A 24,219-nucleotide genomic window follows, 5' to 3' on the forward strand; every position below is an offset into this window, starting at 1 on the left:
GTGTCCGGCTCTGAGCTTCTTGGGAAGGATTTTCCTTTAGGGAAAAACTGGGATTTCCTCCCGGGCAGTATGTTTAAGTTTTGCTTCACATATTTTTATCTTTCTGCTAAACAGCAAACTAAATTGGTTCTGGTTGTCGTTAGAATTTCAGTAAACACAAATTCTTACAATTAGTCAAGACAATCTAAAATATGAATGCACATGTATATTTCAAAACAACTTAAAATTTTAGTATGAATGTATAGTTCATATATATCATAAGTAAGTGTATATATAATTATTAGTGAAATATTTGCAGGCAACAACATTCTAATTAAACATTTTAAACAGAGCCTGGGGTGGGGGAGAATCAAACCAATGAAATAAAAAAATCAAAGGAAATCCTTCATTCAAATAGGAATGATGCATTCTAAAATCTTCTAGGTAGGTTTTTTTTTAACATTACAATATTAGCTTAAAAGAGTTTCAGATAAATTAAAAATGTTAAATAATAATAAAATGAAAACAATACGAAGTACATTAATGTCCAGTTTATATTTATATTATGTTTCAAACTTCCCAATAAAGTATGTGATTTCTGGCATGACTCATTCTTGATGGAGTAAAAATTATTTTCGTTTTCCAGTATTTCATTTCCGAGATGCATACATGTGACAAGAAATTACTGAATCATGAAGAAACTGTCCCTAAAGTATGAGACCAGAAACCGCCTGTCTGATGCTGATAGTCCAAAGCCATCATCAGGAATAGGGTAGAATCTGTACTTCCAAGGAGATGTTTTAGCCATAACAAACTTTTAAAAAACAGTAAGGGTGGCAGCAATGGAAAGGGGCTTAGGACAGAGCTTTCCCCCCAAACCTTTTAAAGACTGTTTTTAAAAAACGGTAATAAAGGTACACATAGACAATTCTCCCGTGCTTTCACACAACAGGTAACTAAGTTACGGGTTTCCTGTTCACCCAGCCTTTTTTATGCATATGGGGGGGGGGCGGGGGCAAAAAAGTGTATCCAAGTGGACACTTTTTGGTCAAGGTTGCTCAAGCAGTAGTTTGCTGTCATCAGAAGTGTCTGGACGTTGGTGGGAACCACTTTGAGCACCCCTTGTAAACGCAGAAGTCAAACGTGACTTGAATTCATCTTTTGTTATCGGTATATATTATTACAATTTTGATAGTTTTCCTTTCTTAAAATGTGTATATATTTTTTGGCACCCTCTGTATAAACCCATAAATAAATTCATTTACACTTGCTTTTCCTCAGTTAAGGATATAACCTGAAGACATTTCTGTATCAGTTCATAATGTCCTCTCCCTTTTTTAATAGTAGCTGCATTGAGTGCATACGTAACACAAAAGCCTTCATTTCTTTATCATTCACTTATGACGGACATTTACGTTTGTGCTTCCAATCTTTTGCTGTAACAACTTGGCAACAAATAACCTTGTACGTGCGTGTACCTGCAGGATAAACATCTTAGAATTTCTGAGGCAAAGGATAGCTGTAATTTTAATAGATAGTGCTAAGTCATCCCTCAGGGGCCAGCAATCCATGGAAACGCCTGTCTCCTTGTACTGAGCCCTGCCCTCCTGGTGTGCTACTAAACTTTGGTGTTGATTTTTCTTTTTAGGATCCATCCTCCATTCCCTTATCATACGTGTGCCTCCAAAATCTTTTTATATGCCAAAGACGGAATGCACGCCTGGGTACTTGGTGAGAGTTCAAGAGGCAGTCTGTTCTCGGCAACACGCTGTCACTGCCCCAGCCCTCTCCGACCAAGGGAATTAAATTATTTCGACCTGCGAAGCAGGCTCAGTTCATTTGTGAAAATATGCTTCCTCATTTCTCCACTTGACAATCTGTATTAGGAATGGCGTGCTAGCCTTCTTTTGGTTACAGTTACTTCTTTTTCTCTCACCAAGTACCAATGAGACTGGTCTGTTTTCACTTATCCTAACACATTTTTATACAGTGGCCACCTCTTCTTCTATGTTCCTGTATTTTTCCATAGAATGGCTTCTGACCAGCTACTCTTAAACTCACTCACTCACCAGCAGAAGGTACAACATCTGCTTAGGTCTTCTAGTGTAGTCATGCCCAAATATTTACATAACAAAATATTTTACTGTAAACTAACTTTTCATTTTTATTTTATAATGAGGGTACTGTATTGGTTTTCTCAAATCATGTGTTTAGGTAGTTTTTAATGAATATCATTTTATGATATCAAAGACTGTAATTTAAAATATGACAAAAAGGATGTACTGGATTGCTCTAAGATGTACACCTAGAAACGGGACCTGCTGGGTCAAAGGGTTATGTGATTTAATTCTCAGTGCGCCTGATGTTATACATTACAGTGTACTGAATAAATATTAGCTTTACTGTTTTTGTCATTTCCTCCTACATTTATAATTTATAGTAAGAGAGTTTTTAATGTCCTGACCAACAAAAATGCAAAGCTCACAGCCAACTGTAATTATCTCCACTGATGAAAAAATGCTTGGCACCACCTCATTTGCACGGTCATTTTCACAGATCTGTATCAACTGAGAGCTGCTTTACCACTTTTTAAACATAAAATGTTACTTGTAAAAAAAAATTTTTAAAAAAAGTATTTCTTTTGTTCAAATATCACCACAATTTTTCCCTTTAGAATCTTTGTCTTCTTAACCTACCCACAGCAATAAGGGACAAGTTAAAATATTATCCTATTTTGCACGTATATAACGGTAAAAATAATTGTAAACCTGTAATTACTTACCTTGATAGCCAAATTATTAATTTTATGCAAACATTACATATATACTGTATATGCCCAAATAAAAGGCCATTTTAAGTAAAAATCAATTCCCCCACTTTCCTATTGAGGCAACTGCCAAAAGCTTTTTGGCCACTTTAATACACACTTTTAGGAATGTGCTTAAACAGTAACTCTGACTCGGACTTAGCTCGACATATTCATTAAAAATAAACAGACAGATGGAACTTTATTCTCGCTGCATGCTAAGGCCCTGTACACACACGCGCTTATTTCCCACCCAGTTACGTCACATGGCTTTAAAACATCCCGAGCGCGTTCCGCTGCTTTCGCTCACCCTTTCACCAGCCACTGGGACTCGTGTGACACCAGCCGCCACGTGGGCATCCCCATCTGCCTACGTTAAAAAACCAAACCAGTGTCCTTAGCTGCGGGACCGCAGTGGATCACTGCTCCGCCACTCACTGCCACGTTCCAGAACTGGTGGCCTTAGGATGTGATGGCATCACTCCTGGCAACAATGGCTCCCCGAGAGTGGGAACAGACAATGTATGGAAGTGAGGGGAGGGGGCCGGTGCTGGAGGCACCCTGACTTTGAGAGGGAGCCCATGCCACACTGAGGGAAGGGCAGGAAACCTGGGCAGCGTCCCACTGCTCTAGTAAAATCAGCGAGTCTTCTGGAAAGGCTTCTCTGATTTAGTTACAACTTCAGCATTATTCAGACTTGTCATTAGTTCATGTTAGCACTTCAATCTGCATAGAAAGCCACAATCAACTGTGACAACGTGATTTGGGGCTCTGTGAAACTATGCCGTGACCCTGACTAAATCAGAACGAGCGTTCCGACATCACCTTTCGGGCCCTCGGAGCTATGGCCAGGCACAACTGGACAGAAAAGGCCGCACCGGCGACGGGAACAGAAGTTTCAAACCAGACCCCTGCAGGTCCCACTGAGAGCAGCACTAGCCCGACTGGGGTCTGGAGCCCGGTGCAGCGCGGAAGGAACTCAGGAAGCCGCGCTGGGGAGCCCTGGCCAGCACCCGTCCTCACACCGACGGGGACCCACCGGCCCGCTCCGCCTCAGCACCCAGCAGGCTGAGGACAGCGGCACAGGCTGCTCTCCTTTCAGTCTCCTGAACACACCAGCCTGAAGGCGGACATGTCGGAAAGCATCAAAGGTCTACGAGGTGGGAAACTGCAACTGGAAATGCTTCTTAGGGCTTTCCTCTCGGGGCTCTGTGGTGCCTGGGCAACGGAAACACGAGTTTAAGAATGAGTGCTCCAGGGGTACCTCTGGCTCCATTTACAGCACCTGTGACACTGCAGACAAGCCCAAGCCACAGAAACGGCCGTGCTTCAGGCCACACAGCTATGGCCGAAAGAACAACGGAATCGGAAAAAGCCTCTGTTCTCTCTCGGGCATTTTTCATCACAAGAATGACACCGCCTCTACGGAGCAGACTGGTGGAAATGATAAAGAAAAGGGTTTACTGTCAACAAAGGCAGCGTCTCTGCCGGCCGCAGCGCCCGCCACGTTGCCCGTCCAGGCGCCACCCGTCGATCCCCATCCTGCACAAGCAGCGCTGGCAGAGCCCTGACTGCGGCCCCTGGGAACCACTTTCCTGGGAGCTCACACCCTCCGTGCCCACACTGTCTCTCTGTCAACCCTTCTCCTCCCACCCCACTTCCTGGAGAAACACCAGCCTCCCATGGACCAACCAGCTGACGCTGGCGAGTCCGCCAGCGGCTTCCCAGCCGCACACCTGTGCTTCCCCACCTGCTGGCCCAGCCCCACGACCGGCTGACGCTGAACACGGCCGGTGAGTGCAGCCCTGGCACCTCTCCGTGAAGCCTCTCCAGCGTCCAGGGGAGACGTGACGTGCCTTCCATTCTCCCCCACTCGGTTTCTGCCAACACGTCACTACACGTGTCCGAGTCTATTCAGGGGACAGACCTGCTTCCCCACTGTGAAAACCCCAAGTGCTGGCCAAGAACCTAGCAAAGTGTAAGTGTTCATACAACAGGTCTGTATGAAAGCAAACCAGCCTCCCACTCCCTCAGACAGTGACTATTCCTGCTCTGTGATCTTCTCCAACTTTCCTGGTTCTGTGTACTCATGTCTGACGGGAGCCCTCTGGTACAGTGTCACCCTCTCATTTAACAGAAGCTACCTCAGAATGAGCCAAAGGTCTAGGTACAAAGCCGTACCTGAATGTGCTTTATCAGGGATTTCCTCTCGTGGCTCCATGAAGTTTCGCAGACAGAAACACAAGCTTGAGAACGAGTACCCTACTGATTCAGACGAGTCATTTACTGAACCAACAACTTCTGAGGCACTACGCTAAGTACTCACAAGATATAAATATTAATTGCAGTAACTGGATATTTGTCTAATACTTTATGGTTTTCAAAGTATTTTCATATGTTTGATCCCAGTTCATTCCCAGCCACCCAGAAAGGCACACATAATTACCTCACTGTATAAATTAGAACACAGGCCCAGGCAGGTTAGTGGTGTGCAAAGGTCACTCGGTTAATAAGTGGCTTGGGACTCAGAGCTCAATACAGACGTTACCTTCAGGGGCCGATACCACGGAAAGCACCAAGGCCCAGTGCCCGCGTGGGCCGAGTTAGCCCAGCCCAGCCAAGTGTGTTGGGGAGTGGTGGTAAAGGCTTCGAGCACGGCTGCCTCGTGCCTAATGAACACCTGCCTTGTGCAGGTACTGTGCTAGGTGTTTAGTCCTCACTAAATCTGCCCAGAACATTGGGAAATACATAGGGTCTCTGTTTTAGATAATAAAAGTGTCAGAGGTGAAATATCTTGGCCAGTATCAGAAAGTTAGTAAGCAGAGGATCCAAGACTTGACACAGGTGTGGGGGGGAGGGAGAGGAGGAGACTGTGTGGGACGGAACAGAAAACCACTCAGCAGTTAGTGGGAAAGAAGGGGCCGTTCCACAGGCAGCCAATAGCCCAACCCACCGTCACCGCCACACGGGAGGAAAGAGGCTGGTCACACGCCCCCTCCCTCGGCGATAGCTTTCTGTGATTCTTTTTGCCCCTCGAGGATGACTCTGACCTATGCTTGATCCTCCTGTCCCATCTGTGTTTTTCTGAAAGCTGGTGGTAGTTTTTAAACTGGAGAAAAGACAAAAGGAATAAAAAGGAAAGCAGCCGCAGGCATCAGACCCCGACTCTGCGTAGGAACTGGAGGAGACCCGGGCCGACCTCACAGGGCTGAGCCACGTCAGCCTGCAGACACCGGACGGGCTTGTAAACGGCAGTGGACAGGCATTTCAGGAGAAGGGAATCGTGCAGGCCACGGTGGAAGGGAAGGGAGCCAAGTGGACAGACTGGTTTGGCCAGAACAAGGGGTATGTACAGAGGGAACCGGTGTGGGAAACCTGAATACAGCCGGAGTATGGAGCGGTGAATGCCAAACCAAGAGAGCGTTAGCTCCTGCCCCTGCTACCACGGAGAGGCACTGCAGCAAACCTCCCACAGCAACGGGGCAGGTCTGGGAAGACGAGGTGCGGCAAAGCCTCCTCGTGTAGGCACGAGGCGTGAAGGGCCACACGAGGACGCAGGAATACAGGAGAGCATGAAAATGACGTCAGGAAAGAGAAATGGACAGAAACTGTGCTGAGCCGTCCTGGGGCAGAGGAAGGCAAGAGGACGCTGGATAAAGCCCGGAGGGGACGCTGGGGACACAGAGGCTGACTGAGGAGGGACAAGCACAGGTCAGGACGTGAGATGTAGCAGGATATCTATCCACAGGCCGCGTCAGAACAAAACTCGGGGCTGGTGCCGAAAGGAGCACCACAAACACAGGCTGAGCACACACACATTGCGATCGTCTTCCAAGACGTCCCCGTGGAAGTGAACGAATTCCTAAGACGATGACTACTGACGAGAGCACAGGCCTAGGGCTTGAATGTACTTCCGAGTTGCGGCGCAATACTTCTGCTCAAGTGAAAACACTCACCCAAACATCTTTGCATGACACATGCTTCCCGCCCACGGAGGTTTCCCAACGCGAGGAAAACCTCCCCCGCCGGTGAGCACAGCAAATCCACAAAGACGTGAGGAGGAGCGCTGCGCCCTCTCCATGCCTGACAATTCCCACGTCACCTTCCCTCAGTATTACGGGTGTCAGGATCTTTACGTGCTAGTTCTGCGAAGCTTCCCATGAGGCTCTTAAGACGAGCAGTGTTTCAAAGCACAGGAAAACCTGCCCTGGAAGTCAAGACACTAAGTGGGTTCTTCACTGAGGGCCACGAGCCCGGGCACACTGCCGTTTGCAGGCCGGCGCCAGGGGATGTGCCAGCCTGCAGGTCACTTAATGCACGGCTACTATGCGAACACTTTCAGGTCCTCTAGAGGACGCCCCACTGCCGGGCAGCACCTGGCCCTTCTAACAACCATCCATGATACTGAAAACTCAGTTGGGAAACACGAAGAGGAAAGCCCTGGACATCTAAAGGTTTGTGCACAGCACGGAGACTCCGTCAACAGGAATGTGCTTTCAAGCCGTCTCTTAATTCACTGTTCAACTTTTCTGAGAAGTATTTCTACGGTTTGCGTAAGAAAACTGTGGAATGTACATTCTCTCCAACTTAACCCCTTTGCTCTAACCACGCACTCCTTCCTCCTGCCCGGGCCTTTGTGCCACGCAGGGGGGCAGGCATCAGAAAGGCACTGCTCCTGGTCTGGGAAAGCTTCCTGGACCTCCTCCTGGAAATGGAGTCGAGCACCAGGAACAGGAATAAAAATACCACAGGGCAGTGACGGAACAGAGCGGTCGACGGGGGGAAGCTTATCCAAACACCTACTTTAAATCTTCATTTCATGTGTGTTCTTTTTTCTTTCCAGGGAGAAGTCGGGCAATTGTTCCCGAAAATCCCAGCCAGATGTGGCACTGCCATCTGCCAAATAAATGCTAAACTGCTTTCTTCAGTTTCACAGGCACAACTGTCACTGATTTTAGTCACGTTGTTGCCATATGTCATCGACTTTGACCACCCAGCCTCTGCACCCCCTCCCACGGCGGGCGACGGTCCAGCGGCCCAGAGGGGCTGAGAGACGCGCACCAGCCACTTGCTCTCCCGGCCTCTCCCGTCGCTGGGCTCAGCGCAGGATGGGCCGAGGCTCGCTTGGAGCCCAGCCTTGGAGTGGGAAGAACCGAGCAGCGCCCGGAAGTGGTCAGCTCACCTGCAGCGCCCGGGCTGGTGACATGGGCAAGGCAGGTGCGGTTTCCGGGCCGAGCGGCTTCACCTCCTGGAGCAGGACCGGGCTCGGGGGCTCCAGCTCCAGGCCTGGTTCTCCCACCTTCGCAGAGACAGTGGGAACTACTCAGAGTCCCTGCGACAGGTTATTTTCCGCATGGCTCACTCAGGCAGCTTGCGCCTCAGCCCGAGGCAGAACGCTTATCTGACGCACTCCTTAGATTCTCACAACGTAGAACTGCATCCATTTTTCTCACCATAAAGTACGAGCCCGCGCTGAACACCACTGCCCTCCAGAGGAGACCCACCTGGACATACCGGGTGGCGCTGTGCAGAGACTGTGTGCATTACTCATCTCCATATTGGTAGCACGTTTTTGTTCATTTTCCTCCCTTTCTCCCCTACGGGTCACGGTTCACTTCGGGAACCATCCTCTGCCATAACCAAACGTCCTTATGCCATGCAGTAACGACCGACGGAACACACAGCGTCTCCCGAGGGCTTCGTGGAGCTCCCGTCCTTCTCCCCCCGCTGGCGAGGCAGCTCTCAGCGTGCACCCGGCCCCCGCCCGCTCTTAGGCACGACCTCCAAGTCATGCTGCATGAAAATGCACCATTCCCCCCACAAATCGCAAAAAACAAATGCAATTTAGAAAATCCTTGCAATTTCCTTTATATCATTTGACTTCTTGCCCTTCTCACAAAACCTCCATTCTTACACTCAGGGTGGGCATTAGATCCCCATTCAAATACACCACGAGCCTGTTTCCTGTCGAGTGGTGGAGGACAGGGAGGTGGCCCGACAACAGAAACGCGCCAGGAGCGGGCGGACCGTGGTGCTGAGCCCTGGGCTCACTTCCGGTACCCCACCCAGCCAGCAGCATCTCACTTCTCCGGCCACTCGCGCCGGTCTTCTGCAGGTGAATACCGGAATCAAATGTTTCCCTTTCCCACCACTTGCAGAAAAGAATTGTGCAGGGACCACAGAAGTTTATGGAATCCCCGCGCTGAAAGGGATGTTCAAAACCATCTAGTTCCCAGGACTTTCCAACCGTCCTCCTAAGGCCCCTTCAAGGCCCAGGGGTCCCAGCACATGTAGGCCCCAGGCAGCTCTGCACCCGCTGGTGAGCTGGCCCCTCACAGACCGGAGGGGCCTCTGAACCACAGGGGCTAGTCCCCCCTTTATTCTACAGAGAAGTGACCTGAGGCTCCTAGAGGCTCCCAGGCGACAGCCCCAAACAACCCCCTCCCCCCCGGGGCTGAGCCCCACGGCCACACTCTGCCACGCTGTCACCCTGTGCATGCGTGTCAGAGGCAGGGGACTGAGGCCCGGCCTCACCCTCCGCGACATGCAAACTGCAAACTGACTTGTTACATTCCAAAGCCACAGCCTTTTCTTTATTTACTGTTCCAGTAATTTGTCTAGTTATCTTAAAAATACGGATGCAATCGCAGGTTAGTGAATTTTAATTTTACGATGCGTCAAGAGCTGACTGTTGGGAAAGAAAAATAATAGTGTGACACACATTTGCTATCAAGCACACTTAAACCCCCTTGTGATATGGGCGGGGGGAGTTTCTAGGAAAAGCAACAAAGACAGGAGAGAAATTCTAAATGTCCTGCATGAATCAGGTAGAAGAGCTGAAAGAAGAGCTAAAAACAGAATTTGACATCTTTAAAAGAGTCTGGGCAGCAGAGAAACCAGCTGAAGATGTTAGGAAATCATTTAATTGGTCCCGTGACGCTGTACGGGGTGCCAGGCTCTCGGCTCCGCACCAGGGCCCGAGCAGCAGGCCGGCACTGTGGGGACACAGTGTGGGGACATGTGTGGGGACTTCACTCAGACTCAGGATCCCAAACCAAGTGCAGCTGCCCTGACACAAGAAGAACCTGCTCAGAGGGGGCGCTCAGTGGGACAGAGCGGGGACGCCACCCCGCACGTCCAGGACCCCAGGGCCCAAGGGCAAAGTGCTGTGCCCCATCCTTCCCTGCGGGGGGACTCTGGGGTCCCACCCTGATCTACCACTTATCTGCGGGACTCTGGGGGAGCTCCCAAACCTCTCTGTGCCTCAGTTTCTTCATCTACAAAACAGGGTACACACAGGAGCCCGCTTTCTAGTACCGTCTGTAGTATACGGTGTACTTTATAGGACTGTTACGAGCTTTCCATGAGGTAATTCATGTCAGGAGGCACCGAGGCAGTAACACACGTTGGCTGTAATCTCGGTCAATCCCCCAAACATCCGTCTACGCAGCCCTTGGGCAGTGCCTAACCCCCGGCAGATGCTTAACAAACATTTGCTAAATAAAATGAATGCTGTAGTTACTGTCCCCCCAGTAGTTATTGACTGGTGAGAGCACTGAAGGCTCAGAGATGAGGGGTGGGATGGGGTGCGAGTCCCCCAACTGCCTGAACAGGCTGCTTTCCTTGAAAACTGACCCTCCTTGACCTGAGGAGCTGGGGGCGGCAGAAGGTTCGGGGGCATCTACCTGCAGCCGACAGGCCGGAACATAAGATACGGGGTGCTCACCTGTGTGCCTGCTTGCAAACTATTCCTTTAAGTCAATCTGCTTGCTCGAGGAGGGAGAGGCACTTATTATTTTTGTAAAATGCCTTTGACAGCACAAGGAAGAAATGCCACTTTGTTGAGTCTCCCTTCCGAGCTGGCTGGAGGTAAATGAGCTGCCACAGAACCGCAAAGTAAATCTATACAGAATTTCTTTAACCCTGTGTATCAAGGGGGTTTCACATTTGGTCACGAATGAAGCCCTTTATATTTTAATTTGCACAAAAATAATTACCACTATCCAAATTAATACTCAGACTGTTCAAAATAATCTTCTCTTACCACATCTGTTTCTATTTTAGGGTACACAGGGTACCATGCCCTCACCCGCCTGTCATCCACGGTTTCCCAATTATTTTGAGGGTGGCAGGAAGAGCGTGCCCTAGCTTCTTCACAGCACCCCCAGATTTCAAGCGCTCAATGCTCAGAAGTATCAATTAGCGTCAAGCGGAACTTGAACCTTTACGTACATGACTCAACAACTCCGGCATGCCGCTGCACGGAACCCATTTTTATTTCGCTACTGGCAAAGGTTTAAAACTACACAGGCAGCAGGGAGAATGGGCCCATTTGCAAAGCAGAAAAACTTGGATGTGCAAGATATGCTCCAAGCTCCCAGATTTATTTTCAGAGCGAAATGAAATTTCCTCCTCGGAATAAGAATGAGCCTCTGAGAGCCAGGAGAGCCCTCCACGGCGGGCCCTTCCCTGCCAAGTCTGCGGAATTCAGCCAAGAGCTTACTTCTAGCTACAGGGAAAAGCCTACAAAGTGGAAACATTTTGTCCACCTCCCTGAATTAGCGTCAGCAAGTGCCAACAAAGCCTTCCTGTGCTCCATTTCGGAGTGCGAGGGGCCGACTCCGGACTGCTTCAGGGTACGGGCACACACCAGGCCTGGCGCGTGCAAAGCGGGACAGGCGGTCGCCCCGCCCATGGGCGGGCACGGGAGCAGCAACACTTCTGAGGACGCCGGATTCTTGAACCTTATAAATGATTTACGTATTTGAAAAAATAATGAATTAAAAAAGATACAAACCCTACAATTAATTAAGAATAAACAAAAACAAGTGGACGTAATTGTATATCAAATTTTACGTGATTATGTTACTTACTTCACATTGCTTTAAAACCCATTACTCTAAGTACTCTTGACCCTGGAACAATAAGAACCTTAGGGGCGTTGACAGCCCCAGTCGAAAATCTGCATGTAACTTGTGACTCCCCCCAAACTTAACTACTAATAGCCTTCTGCTACCTGGAAGCCTTACCGGTAACATAAACAGCAGAGTAACACATATTTTGTATGTTATATTACATACGTAACGTATTCTTGCAATAAAGTAAGCTAGAGAAAAAAATGTTAAGAAAATCATAAAGAGGAGAAAATACATTTATAGGACTGCATGTATTTATTGAAAGAAATCCATGTATAAGTGGACCCATGCAGTACAAACCCGTGTTGTTCAAGGGCCAACTCGCCTATATTCTTAAGATATATTTATTCTGACACCCAAAAGGATCGCAAAAAAAATCTAAAATTTCTCTCAGTAGGAAGATTATAACAATATGGTACAAAAACTTTGAAACTATTTTATGAATATCATAGGATTAAAAAAAAAGCTAGTATCATTAGCCAGCAAAACTGTCCATGTAAGACAAGCAATATAAAATAAATTAAGGGGTAAAACTGAGTTTTAATTTGTGAAGGAAACATCGACGTGCGATCAGGTTTTTCCTGTTAGGAACATGTCTTTGTAGCTCTGTCCCCCGAAAGGGCCTAAAAGAAGCCAGCCCCCAGATAATGATTCCTAAATGTCATCCGCCACCAAAAGAAACCAGGGCTCCTCAGAGGAATGATTTCAGATCTGAGGCAGGAAAAACACCAAGTGGGCCTAGGACAAATTTTTGTGCCAGAAAACAATGGCGCATTCAGACAACTAGGGCCTTGGCCAAAGGACACAGGAGCCAGTCTGAGGGGGACAATATGAGCATCCAAGGGATGACGATGATAATTGATTGCGATACACTGAATACATGCAGATCCCAGAGTCTGCAGTGGTTGAGAGAGAGAAAGCACAGCAGGGGATGCTCTCTACAGAGGGGCAGCACCAGTGAGCACGTGAAGGAGGACTGAAAGGTGGGACAGTCACCGCTTGGCACCCCCCTATGTCAGCACAACCAGGGCAGGAACCGTGAGGGATGCTGGCCTGAGTAGAAGTGCCCTAGTGACAAGGAAGGTCCCGCGGACTTAGGCTCCCTATGGCCCTCCGCAGATTCCTGTGGAAGTGCAGAGAGGCTCACAGAAAGGTCTGCAGTCATAGCCTCACCCAGTGACCCCATCTCCTACCACGAGGAGGGGACCACTGGAAATCATGTCCCTCCCGAAGTGACGCCAAGAACAGGGGAAATGAGGTAAGGCTGGGAGGCAGAGGTGTTAAACCCGTGACATGGGAAATACACATTATTTGTATTTTAACCCGCCATGTATTACTCTTACACCTTTCTAACTAATAAAAAGTGTCAATATAGCAAGCAGCTACAGTGACCATTGTTACGCATAAAATTCCCTCCAGATAAGAACCATTTCCTGAGCAGAAGTAAAACCGCTGGGTCAGAATGTGAGCAGTTCTGAGGATCTTTACACACTGGTTCTCCAAAAGTCAGCAGATTACTCAGTGGTAGCTAGTCCAGACGGGTAACTCAGAAAGGCCTTCTCTGAGAACAGCTCTTCACAGAGAAGTGGAGGGACCACCCACAACTCAGCACCGGTGGGGCAGACGGACAGACTGAAGGACAAAAAGGGCCCAGATCTCACCAGCAGACCTGGGAGGTGGCATCTCGGACAGGAAAGGTCCTCTCCACAGGACCTGGAGACTAGCAGGATGAGGCAGGTGCAGAAGAGATGCCAAGCTGTCTCTGGATTCTACCACCTGACTAAGTAGAACACTGAACCGCTCACAGCAGGAGGGGCTGCGGTGGGGAAAAGATGGTTTGGGCCCAGGCTGAATTTAAGGAGCCCAAAGTGCACCCACATGGAGGGATGTAACATGGGGCTCAGGCAAGGTGGCTGCAGAAAGAACAGTGAGAGTGAAGGAGCTGAGTGGGCAGCTGAGCTGAAACTAGCAATGACCCCCCACCCGCCCCGCCCGGCCCACACACATGAAAAAACGGCCCCTGCTCTGCAGCTGCACCGTCCATGCATTTAGTTTGCTAAAACTGAACCACGCAGTCTTTCATGCTTGTTTCTCTTTGCACAACTACAGGCATATTTGGGCTTCCTAACTCTGACTACACAGTGAACATTCAGCACCGAGAACAGTGCCTGGCCCAGAGCAGGCTCTCCTACACACTTGGCTACATTAATGCACACACGATGTGTATACACATAAACATTATGCACACGGCATTAAATATCTCTTATTTCTGTATATAACGTAACAAGTGCGGACTGTTCTGTGCTTTATGGGATGGGTCAGGTTAAGGTTTTCACTTTTGCCTAAAGCACTAACTTGATAGCTCACCTGTGCAGAAATGACTACTCTAACCCCCAGTTTCTACCCTGCGGCCATTCTTGCCCCACCCCCACCCCATTCTCCAAGCAGCATCAGTAGGATCTCGTAAAAAATTCAACCAAATCACGTCAGTCCCTCCCCACTGAGGCCACAATGCCTGCGGGCCCTCAACCGTACTTACAACAAAAAAAACCCCCTCCGCCAGTAAGGCTCCATCTGACCCGGCCCTGCCCACGTGGCCACCTTGTTCCACTCTTCCCTTCCTCCAGGAACAATGGCCCCACTTCCAGGGCTGGAACCAAGGCCAAGTTCTTCCTCGCCTCTGGCCTTAGCCCCTGCAGCCACAGCGCTGGGAAAGCTGTCTCACAGGTGGCTCCTTGCCTCACTCTTCTCATCTTAGCTCCAACGTAAGGCCTTTCCTGGATCTGGGCTGGCCAGCAGGCAGCCGCCCCACACAACCTGGGCCCTGCTTTTCCGTTTAACTCCTCATTCGTCAGGCTGCATCTCACGAGCTATACAGGCTGAGAAGGGGTATGTGAGTTACGTCAGCTCTGAGGACAGGGACCCTGCCTGCCTTCCCCACTGTGCCGAGGAGCATGGAACCCGGAACTTGAAACCTGGAACAGTATAAAGTCCTAGAGGGGCTCAGTTACGAGTGGAAGACTCTGTCCCGCGCAGACAATTAAAGGGGCAGAGAGTGGAAGACAAGAAGGCAGGGCTGCTTTGAGAAAGATGGCAAGTTGAGTACGTACGAAAGAGAGAAGATGCAAATGGGCCAGTGCTACTTTGAAAGGACACGGTTAATTGTCCGTGAGGCACAGACAAAGGCAACAAGCACAGTCTTCTAAGAGGGGTTCTGCCAACTCCTGCTAAAAAGGCAGTCGGTAGGCTCACTGCAGGGGCACCACGTCAAGTCCACGCTCTCATCAGAGCCGACCCTCAGCAGCGTCCGCTGACTAATTTCAGCTCACGCTGACTATGAGTGACGTCGCCCTGATCTCACTAACGTCAGCGCAGCAAGGAAGCGCGTGACAGAAGCCCACTCAGAGCACTAACACTGCACTACGACGGCAGCGTACGTACGCGGCACTCTGGATCACACTCCTGAGAAAGGCTTGTGCTGCTTCCCCCCAGGCCGCCTCCACCTGGGCCCCGGCGGCAGGTAATTCCTTGCCTGTAGAATGCTCCGGAGCATCCCTGCCCCCACTCCTCTGTCTCCCCAGCATCCGAGCTCCCCCCCACCCCCCCGCTCTCTCATCCACCTTCTTGCCTTTCCAATGCACCCAGCACGCTTTACACTGCTATCAGCTCACCTAAACTTCTGCTGTGACAATCCACACACTTGACCCCAGGTAGACTTATTTTTCACTAAGTTGGAATTTTCAGACCTTATTCCCTAGAGTGTTCCGGGTCCTATATAATCCTGACCCAGCGATTAGCAGACTCTGGGAAAGACATGGACAAAGTCTGGGGTCCCACCCACAATTCAACCTGAACAGATTCTATTTTCTTGGTTTCATATACTGGAGTTCTTTGCGTGTGATATCTTTAAAAAATCTCGTTTGTTGCTTTCAAACAGACTTAATCTAATTGATATACAGAAAACACTGTATTCCCATCAATGACATTCTTTTCAAGTGCCCGAAAAATATTTCACAAAAAATGAATATATCCTGGGCCATTAGGAAAGCTGAACACATCTCTAACAAATGAAATAATGCAGAGTATATTTAGGGATTGCTGTAGATTGATAGTTTATGTCCCCCCCAAATTCATTACCCCCAAGGTGATGGTATTAAGAGGTAGGGACTTTGACAGGTGATTAGTGGAGTGGAGAGAGCTGAGTGGAGAAAGCTCGTTCACCCCTGCCATCAATGTGAGGACAGTGAGGAGCTGGCTGGCTATGAACCAGGAAACCAACATGGAATCTGCTGACACCTTGACCTTGGACTTCCCAGCCCCCGGAAATGTGAGAAATAAATATCTGTAGTTTATAAGACAGCTCGTCTATAGCATTTTGTTATAGCATCCCAAAAGAGGTATCTTCATGAAATTAAACTAGAAATCAACAAAAAGATAACTAGAAAATCCGCCCAAACACTGGGAAGTTAAGTGATACACTTTTTAAAAAACTTTATGAATAAAAAAAGATACAACAGAAAATTTTAAATACTTTTATCTAAAAGAAGAAAAATTTGGCTTATCAAAACTTAAGGAATGCAACTAAAGCTGTGCTTAGAGGGAAATTTATAGCCTTAAATGCATATACTGGAAAAGAAGGCTAAAAATGAAGCATCTATCTCAAGAAACTAGAAACAAGCACAGCAAACAGAACACAAAGTGGATGAAAGAAAAAAAGAGCAAAAATTAATGAAATCGAAAACAAGTATTAACTAGAAAACAAAAATCAATAAAGCCAAAAGTTGGTTCTTTGGAAGGACTAATAAAAGTGATAAACCTCTAGCAAGAATGATAAGAAAGAGATGAAGCACAAGTTACCAATATAAAAAAAAAATTTAAAGGGGACATTACAACAGAGCTTTCAGATAACAAGGATATTGTGAACCACCTCACATGCATTAACTGGAAAAGTCTGGGCGGCCTGAACTAATTCCTAGAGGGAAAAAAATGCCTTACCCAAACAGATATAAGATTAAATAGAAAATCAAAAAAAACCCTATCTCCACATAAAAATGTGTATCTGAATTTAAAGCATCTTACAAAGAAAACCCTACACCAGCTGGCTTTGCCAATCAATTCTTCCAAAAATCTAAGGAAGAAAACACCAATCTCACAAGAATGTTCCGGGAATAAACAAGGAACACTTTCCACCTTGTTTTATGAGACCAGAATAACCTTGATACCAAACCCAACAAAGACAATATAAGAAAGTAAAATTACAGACCCACCTCTCTCATGAAGGCAGATTTAAGAATCCTCAACAAAATAGTAACCAAAGAGTTCAATGAAAGAAGACTATACTGAAATCAGGTTGGGATTTTTCTAGAATTGCAAATTAAAAAAAAAAAGTAAAATCACCACATAAAAGAAAAATCAGGGCTGGCCCGGTGGCTCAGGTGGTTGGAGCGCCGTGCTCCTAACGCGGAGGTCACCGGTTCGATTCCCACATGGGCCAGTGAGCTGCGCCCTCTACCGCTAAGATTGTGAACAACAGCTCTCCCTGGAGCTGGGCTGCCATGAGCAGCCAAAGGTCAGCGTGAGCTGTTGTGTGCTGCTACCGGCTGCTGTGTGCTGCCAGGAGTGGCCGGTGGCCAGCGTGAGTGGCCAGTGGCCGGTGACCAGAGTGAGTGGCCGGCAGTCAGCATGAGTGGCCGGCAGCCAGTGTGAGCAGCCAGCAGCCATTGTGAGTGGTCAGCAGCCAGCGAGAGCTGCTGTGAGTGGCCGACCAATGACCAGGACTGATTGGGGGTTGGGGAGTGGAGCGCAAGGCTCATAATACCAGCATGGGCCAGGGAGCTGTGTCCCACACAACTAGACCAGAAACAATGGCTTGAACAGGAGTGGGGGAGCAGGCGGCAGAAGGGGGAGGGAAAAAAAGAAAAATCAATTGGTTGTCTCTGAAGATGCAGAAAACATATATAAGAACATATACAGAGAACAAATCGATGGTCGTCAGATGGGAGAGGGGTTGGGGGATGGGTGAAAAAGGTGAAGGGATTAAGAAGTACAAGCTGACAGTTACAAAACAGTCACTCAGGAGGATGTAAAGTACAGCATAGAAAATAGAGTCGATAATATTGTAATAACTATGCATGGTGCTAGGCGGGTTCTAGTCTTATGAGGGTATCACTTTGTAAGTTATACAAATGTCTTACCACTAGTCTGTACACCTGAAATTAATATAATAGTGAACGTCAACTGTAATTGAAAAAGAAAAAGAAAAAATTTTAAAGGGAAATTAATACAATAATTTAACTCGTTTTTAAAAAAACTCTTAGCAAACTAAGAGTATAGTTATATTTTGATAAAAATATCTACAAAGAAGCTACATCAAATATATGTGAAATACTGAAAGCTTTCCCTCTGATATTGGGAACAACACAAGGATTCCTATTTTCACCACTTCTATTCAACACTGTATTAGAGATCCTAGCCTGTACAATAAGGTTAAAAAAAAGAAAAATGGTTATAGCACTGGGAAAGAAAAAAAAAAGAAACTGTCATTTGCAGACATAATTGTACACATAGAAAATACAAGAATTATTATTAGAAATAAATGGATTTAGCAAGTGAATACACAAAAATCAATTTTATCTCTATATACTAGTAATACACAATTTACAAAGATATAATTTTTAATGACATCAAAACATCAAATACTCACGAATAAATTAAACATGTATAAGATATATATGTATATATTAAAAAAACTGCAAAACATTAAGAAAAATTAAAGATCTAAATAAATAGAAGGCTGTACTGTGTTCATGGATTATAAAGCCAGTATTAAAAAGATGTCACTTCTCCCACACTGGTCTACAGATTAAATGCAATCTCAATTGAAATCCCACCATAGTTTCTGGGGAGAAATTGCCAAGCAAATCCTAAAATTTATCTGAAAATACAAAGAGTCAAGATTAGCCAGGTAATCGTGAATAAGAGCAAAGCTGGAGGACTTAAATCACCAGATACCAAGACGGACTTAACCTACAGTAATTCAGACACTGTGGCATTTGTGCAAAGATAACAGAAAGATCAACGGAACAGAGGGGAATGCAGAAACAGATGCATACATTTACAGTTGCGTGATTTATGACAGAGATGACATTGCAGTGCACTGGGGAAAGGACGGTCTTTTTAATAAATTACTGTATTTTGCCGTGTATGACGTGCACTTTTTTTGCCCAGATTTGTGAGGGGGAAATAAGGATGCGCATTATACATGGGTAGTACTAAGTCTGTATCTATATAATGTTTTTAATTCTCTTAGTTATGCTTATGAGTTAAAAGTGTAACTAGAAATCAATAGCGATATCCATATGCAAAATAATATCCTGGAATATGATAATCGATTTTGGACTCACGACAAACTTGCAATGATGAAGAGTTCTTGGCCTTCTATGATGCGTAAGTTTGTTACTGTACATAAAATTTCTTGTACCTCTATCTGTTCTTCTGATTTGTAATTATTTGTTACATAAAATTTCTTGTACCATAATATGCTTAAAAATAAATGTTAAAATTCCTTTATAATACAAAAAACAAGTACCTACATGTAAACAGATAAAAATTTGAATTAAAATATTAAAACGAAAGATTTTTTCCCTGAAAGTTTGTGCCAAAAACGTGGGTGCTCATTATACATGGGAACACATTAACACAGCAAAACACGGTGTGTGAGGTCAACTGGATATCCACATATTTAAGAGGAAAAAAGGAGTACTGGCCCCTATCTTACACCATAAACAAAAATCAATTTCAGATAGATTACAGATCTAAGTGCGACAGATAAAAAAATAAAGCTTTTACAGGATAATATCTTGATGAACCTCATGATAATGAACAAAGAGTATCAAGTGGGCTACATGTACTAAAATTAAAACTTCTGTTTATCAAGACACCAGTGAAAAAGTGAAAAGGCAAACACACAAGAATGCAAAAAAAACACCTGCCATACATATATGTACTCAATATATATAAAAAGAACTCCTTCAAATCAGTAAGAAACAAAACAAACAACCCAATCCAAAAATGAGCAAAAGACAATCACCTCCCAGGAGGAGACGCCCAATGGCCAACAAACAAAAGCCGGGCAAGTCTGCCTCCTCATGTCGCCTGGTCGGTCATCGAGAGCTGCAAGTTCCCACCTTACGGAGGTCTTTCCACTCAACACAGACAGCAAGAGGGAAAGAACTGACAAAACCAAGTCCTAGAGAATTGACTGCTCACACACTGCTGGTGCTGGTACAAACTGGCATCACCACCACCACTGTGGGCAGTGTCTACTGAGGCTGACCACGTGCACACTCCATCACTCCGCAATGCCACTCCTTTGAACACACCTCATAAAAATGGTTACATATCTGCACCAAAACAGAAAAAAACAAAAACCAAAAAAACAAGCAAGGATATTCAGGGCAGCACTTGCAAAAACTAGAAACAACCCAAGTACCCCCAAACAGTAGAAAGAATTATGGTACACCCATGCATACACTGGCCTCCTAGACAACAGATGACAATGAACAAGCGACATGAGACAACATGGATGGAGCTCACAAACATACCACTGAATCAAAGAATCAAGAAACAAAATACACGTGTTACTTTATTTCATTTATATAAAGTTGAGAGCACGCCAAAATAATCAGTGACAAAAGTCAAGAGCGTGGTTAGTGTTGAGGGACAAATACTGGGAGTGGAGAGGAGGGGCTTCTGGGAAGCTTGGTAAAGTTCTAGTCCTTGTTCTAGGTGGTGGTTACGAGCGTGTGTTCACTTTGGGAAGCATTCAGAGATGAACATTTATGATTTGTGAATTTTTCTGATGTATATTATAGTTACAGTTTTTAAAGTATATTATTACTTGGCTACATAATGTGCCAGAAGTACAAATGCACTTACTTTACTCATGTGTCTGTCTGGTTACACTACTGGCCACCGAACATGAGACAAAGAAAAGGGAAGGGTCCAAAACACGTTTACCTAATGGTTCCTGTTTCTGCAATGTTGGACTCAGGTGCTTAGGCCGTGACGTGAACAGGTGACATCACCGCATTCTCTACTCAATGAGGCATTTCCAGGTTACCACACTGAGCAGTAGCTAGAAACAAATCATTGAGCAACTGTCTCACGCCACTGGTGTGACACCCTGAACCGCGAGACTGTAGTGTAAAAAACGTCTGTCCCTTTCTTGTTATGTCCTGTGCTCCTTCTTTCAAAAAACTACCTTATCAAATGCCTATTTGATTATACTTGACTATATGTTCCTTGAATTATGTTAAAACAAATATAATCACACACACACACACACACACACACACAAAAACTGAAAAGATTTACGAACACAATAAAATCCAGGTAAAACACAATTTGGCCAATCCTTTTAAGCTTCTTGTAATAAAATGTGACCTAAACAAACTTGGTAATTTAGAAAATAAGAATGAGAAAACTCTTAATGATTCTCTAATCCAAAAAAGGGAACATTATTGCACTGACATCAAATTATTGTTGCTAAAAAGGAAATCCAAATGCTTGGCTTATCAATCTTTCACGAGGACTGACTAAAGCCAAGAAACGCATCAAGGCTAGTAATTATTCATTTACTAATCTGCCACTGCAGCCCCATCAGGAGACTATAAATGTATGCTTCTTCAGGTCTACCTGGAAGCAAAAGGCACCTCTTATGAATAAGTAAAACGGCACCTAGACAGCTCATAAACACCCAAGTACCCTTCCTGTCTCCCACTATGCTCTGCGCCATTAACCTTACATTTCAGTTGACACTTTCTCCCTTCACCTATCATTAAATCCTCGCTCAGCTCCATAAGAAAAGGCTTTGAAACACTGGGCCAGACGTAATATACTTACATTAACAACTCCAGTGTGATTCTAAGCTTTATAATTCTCATCTGCCAAGGAGAAGGCTACAAAGGAATCCATCTCCAGTATTCTAGTCCCTAAACCAAATTTGATTTACAAAACACAGGTGTTCTGACGAAGGTAGGCTGTAAAAATATTTTTCCTGTGAAACCAATCCTATTTGTCCATTGAATGTCATTAGGAAACTGGAAATACAAGATACAATCCATGGGACATACACGTTTAGCACAAAATGCCTTAAGACAACAATCGAAAGGTACCACATAGCTGCTTCATGGCCCATTTTCAAAAACTTTGGAGAACTATCCCAAATCTAGGCAGTTCCTTCTGCTGCCTCGAAGAAAGGAACGCGAGTCATGAGGTGTTTTCACACAACTTTAGAGGACCACAGAGTTTGTTCTCCCTAAGGGTAATCCTCAGGACCTTCATGTATACGTGACTGACGTACAAATGCCAGAGCCATTTCACAAATGATTGTGCAAAATACTCATCTAAAATATCAACACCAAAGAAAACGACACCATAAAAAAAAATTAGTGGAAAAAAAAGTGTAAAGCTGCCCGTGAAAAGCATCCATACCTGTGGAAGTGCAGTGTTGAGCTGCCTCTGCAAGGAATCTCTTTCATGACCAACCTCGTGTAATTTCCCCTGGGTTAATGCCAGCGTTTCTTGAGTCTCTCTCAGCGTGTCAAGAAGACGGTCCCTCTCCTCCAGCATGGAGACCATCAACTGTTCAAAATGTGAATCTGCGTCTGGCTGCGAAGGGGAGCCGGACCCATGGCCCCCACTTCCTCCTGGGGGGCCTTCTGCTTCACTGATGGTCGGCATCACCTCGCACATCATCTTGAAACGAAAGACCCAGACTACAGTTATTAAGTGCCTCTCCCACAACTCTGCAAATTTACAGCCATCTGTAGCTAAAAAAAATGAAAGGCTGACGACCTCTTTATTCTCTTTATTCTCTGATGCCCTGAACATCAACAAGCTGGGAAAACATACACACGCAAATCCTAGGTGATGGAACATACAAGATAAAGGAAGACACAGACAGACAATAATTCAAGGAAGGGATAAAGACCAAAGACTACCCCTCGCATAAAGAACAAACCCTTGGTATTTTGTTTGCAGGGCTGTACTTCTAGTTGTTGAAAACAAGTGTGCTTCTGTAACCTATTTTTTTTTCCTATTTCCCGGTGGGGGAGAGAAAGTCAAAACACGTGCCACCCAATCACTTTTCAGGCAAAGCACAGAAGGCGCATACAGCCAGTAAAACTGACAAGTACAAAATCCATCAGGCATCTTACAGGAATGTGTGCAGTCAGCCCCTGGGAGGAACTGACGGCTCCCTGAAGGCTCGGGCTGGGTCTGGGGAGCCCTAAAAGGACTGGATTCGTTAAGGGTTGGGAGAGGAGTTTTTCAACGGCTGTAGTGGTTGGTCAGACAACCTAACTTATGTAAGTTAACAGAGCAAAAAAAAAAAAAAATTCCACAATGGAAACAGAGACGGTCGATACAGCCGTGGACGGCGAGGAAGGAAGGAAAAGTGAAAGATGAGATTTTGAGAGGCGACTAAGTGTCTCATCTATAACGATGGGGCGAGGAGCAAGGGAGCCGGTTCCTGAGGCTGCCGGCGGTATCCCGGGCTTGGCGGACCCCCGAGAGGGAGATGCCCGACACCGCGCACCGGATGGCGGTAACCTCCACCCACTCCCACCGCCCCTGGCGCTGCAGAGACCCCAGACCCCCGCCAGGATGGTGAGAACCACCTACAACAGCAGCGCTGCCTCGCTTGGGGCTTCCAGCGGCCACAGGTGCTTGTCCCCGGCGCCGGGGTCACCCGGGCGCCAGGGTCAGGGTTGGGGGCAGCGGGCGGTCCCAACAGCCCGTCCCTGAGGGCAGGGGCGCGTCGTCCGGGAGTCCCGGGCACTCGCAGAGCTCTCCCACCGGGCCCGGCGCCGCGGGCCTCGTCGCCAGCCCCCGCCCTCCACCCCCGGGGTGCACCCTTCACCCCGCGCTGACAGGAATCGGCCGCGCAGCCGCCGCGGGACGGGCCGGCGCCTGGGGCTCCGCTCCGCCCCGAGCCTGCCTCAGTGTCCCGCTGCCTTACCTTGCTCGCCGGCGGGAGCGGGCGAGAAGGCTCCGCGGCGGCTCGCGGGCGGCCGCTCGCTCCGGGCGAGCTTGGAGCCCGACGAAGGCAGCCCGCGCCCGCGCCCGCCGCCCGCCCCGCGCCCGCGGCCCCGGGCCCGCTGCCCCCAGTCACTAAGGCCGGCCCGCGGCCGGACACTGGCGGAGTGCAGGAGGAGCGGGCCCGGCTGCGCGACGCCGGCGTCAACGTGCCCGACGTCGGGCGCGACGGCACAGCGTCAGCGCCGAGCGCCGCCGACCCGCCCCGCCCCCCAGGAGGGGCGACGGGGAAAGGGCCGCGGCTGCCGACTGCGCAAGCGCCGCCTCCACAGGTGGGTGGGCTGCGCCTCCCGGGCGCCGATTGGATGGGCGCGGCCGGAGCCCCGCCCCTCCAGGCCCCACCTGTGTGCGGTCGCCTCGGCCCAGCAGTGGCTTCGGGCTCTGGTCCTCGTGCGCCGTCCGCATCTTCCACCTCTGGGC

At 47.3% G+C, this 24,219-nt stretch overlaps 1 protein-coding gene across 3 annotated transcripts in view; it reads right to left on the reverse strand.

Moving 5' to 3' along the window:
- The window catches only part of PPFIA1 (PTPRF interacting protein alpha 1), an 83,694-nt gene extending 59,754 nt beyond the window's left edge, over positions 1–23,940 (reverse strand). For 2 of the 3 annotated variants that reach the window (XM_033119937.1, XM_033119936.1), the window contains exons 1-2: positions 23,723–23,940; positions 22,195–22,458 (exon numbers count right to left, since the gene is read on the reverse strand). In XM_033119937.1, coding sequence (XP_032975828.1) covers positions 22,195–22,458 — 264 coding nt within the window. In that variant the 5' untranslated portion in view covers positions 23,723–23,940. The remainder of the gene's footprint in view (positions 1–22,194; positions 22,459–23,722) is intronic. The other variant, XM_033119938.1, reaches the window with a different exon arrangement.
- Positions 23,941–24,219: the final 279 nt, after the last annotated feature.

Source organism: Rhinolophus ferrumequinum, chromosome 11 (genome assembly GCF_004115265.2).
Source record: "Rhinolophus ferrumequinum isolate MPI-CBG mRhiFer1 chromosome 11, mRhiFer1_v1.p, whole genome shotgun sequence".
In the NCBI taxonomy this organism is placed as follows: Eukaryota; Metazoa; Chordata; class Mammalia; order Chiroptera; family Rhinolophidae; genus Rhinolophus; species Rhinolophus ferrumequinum.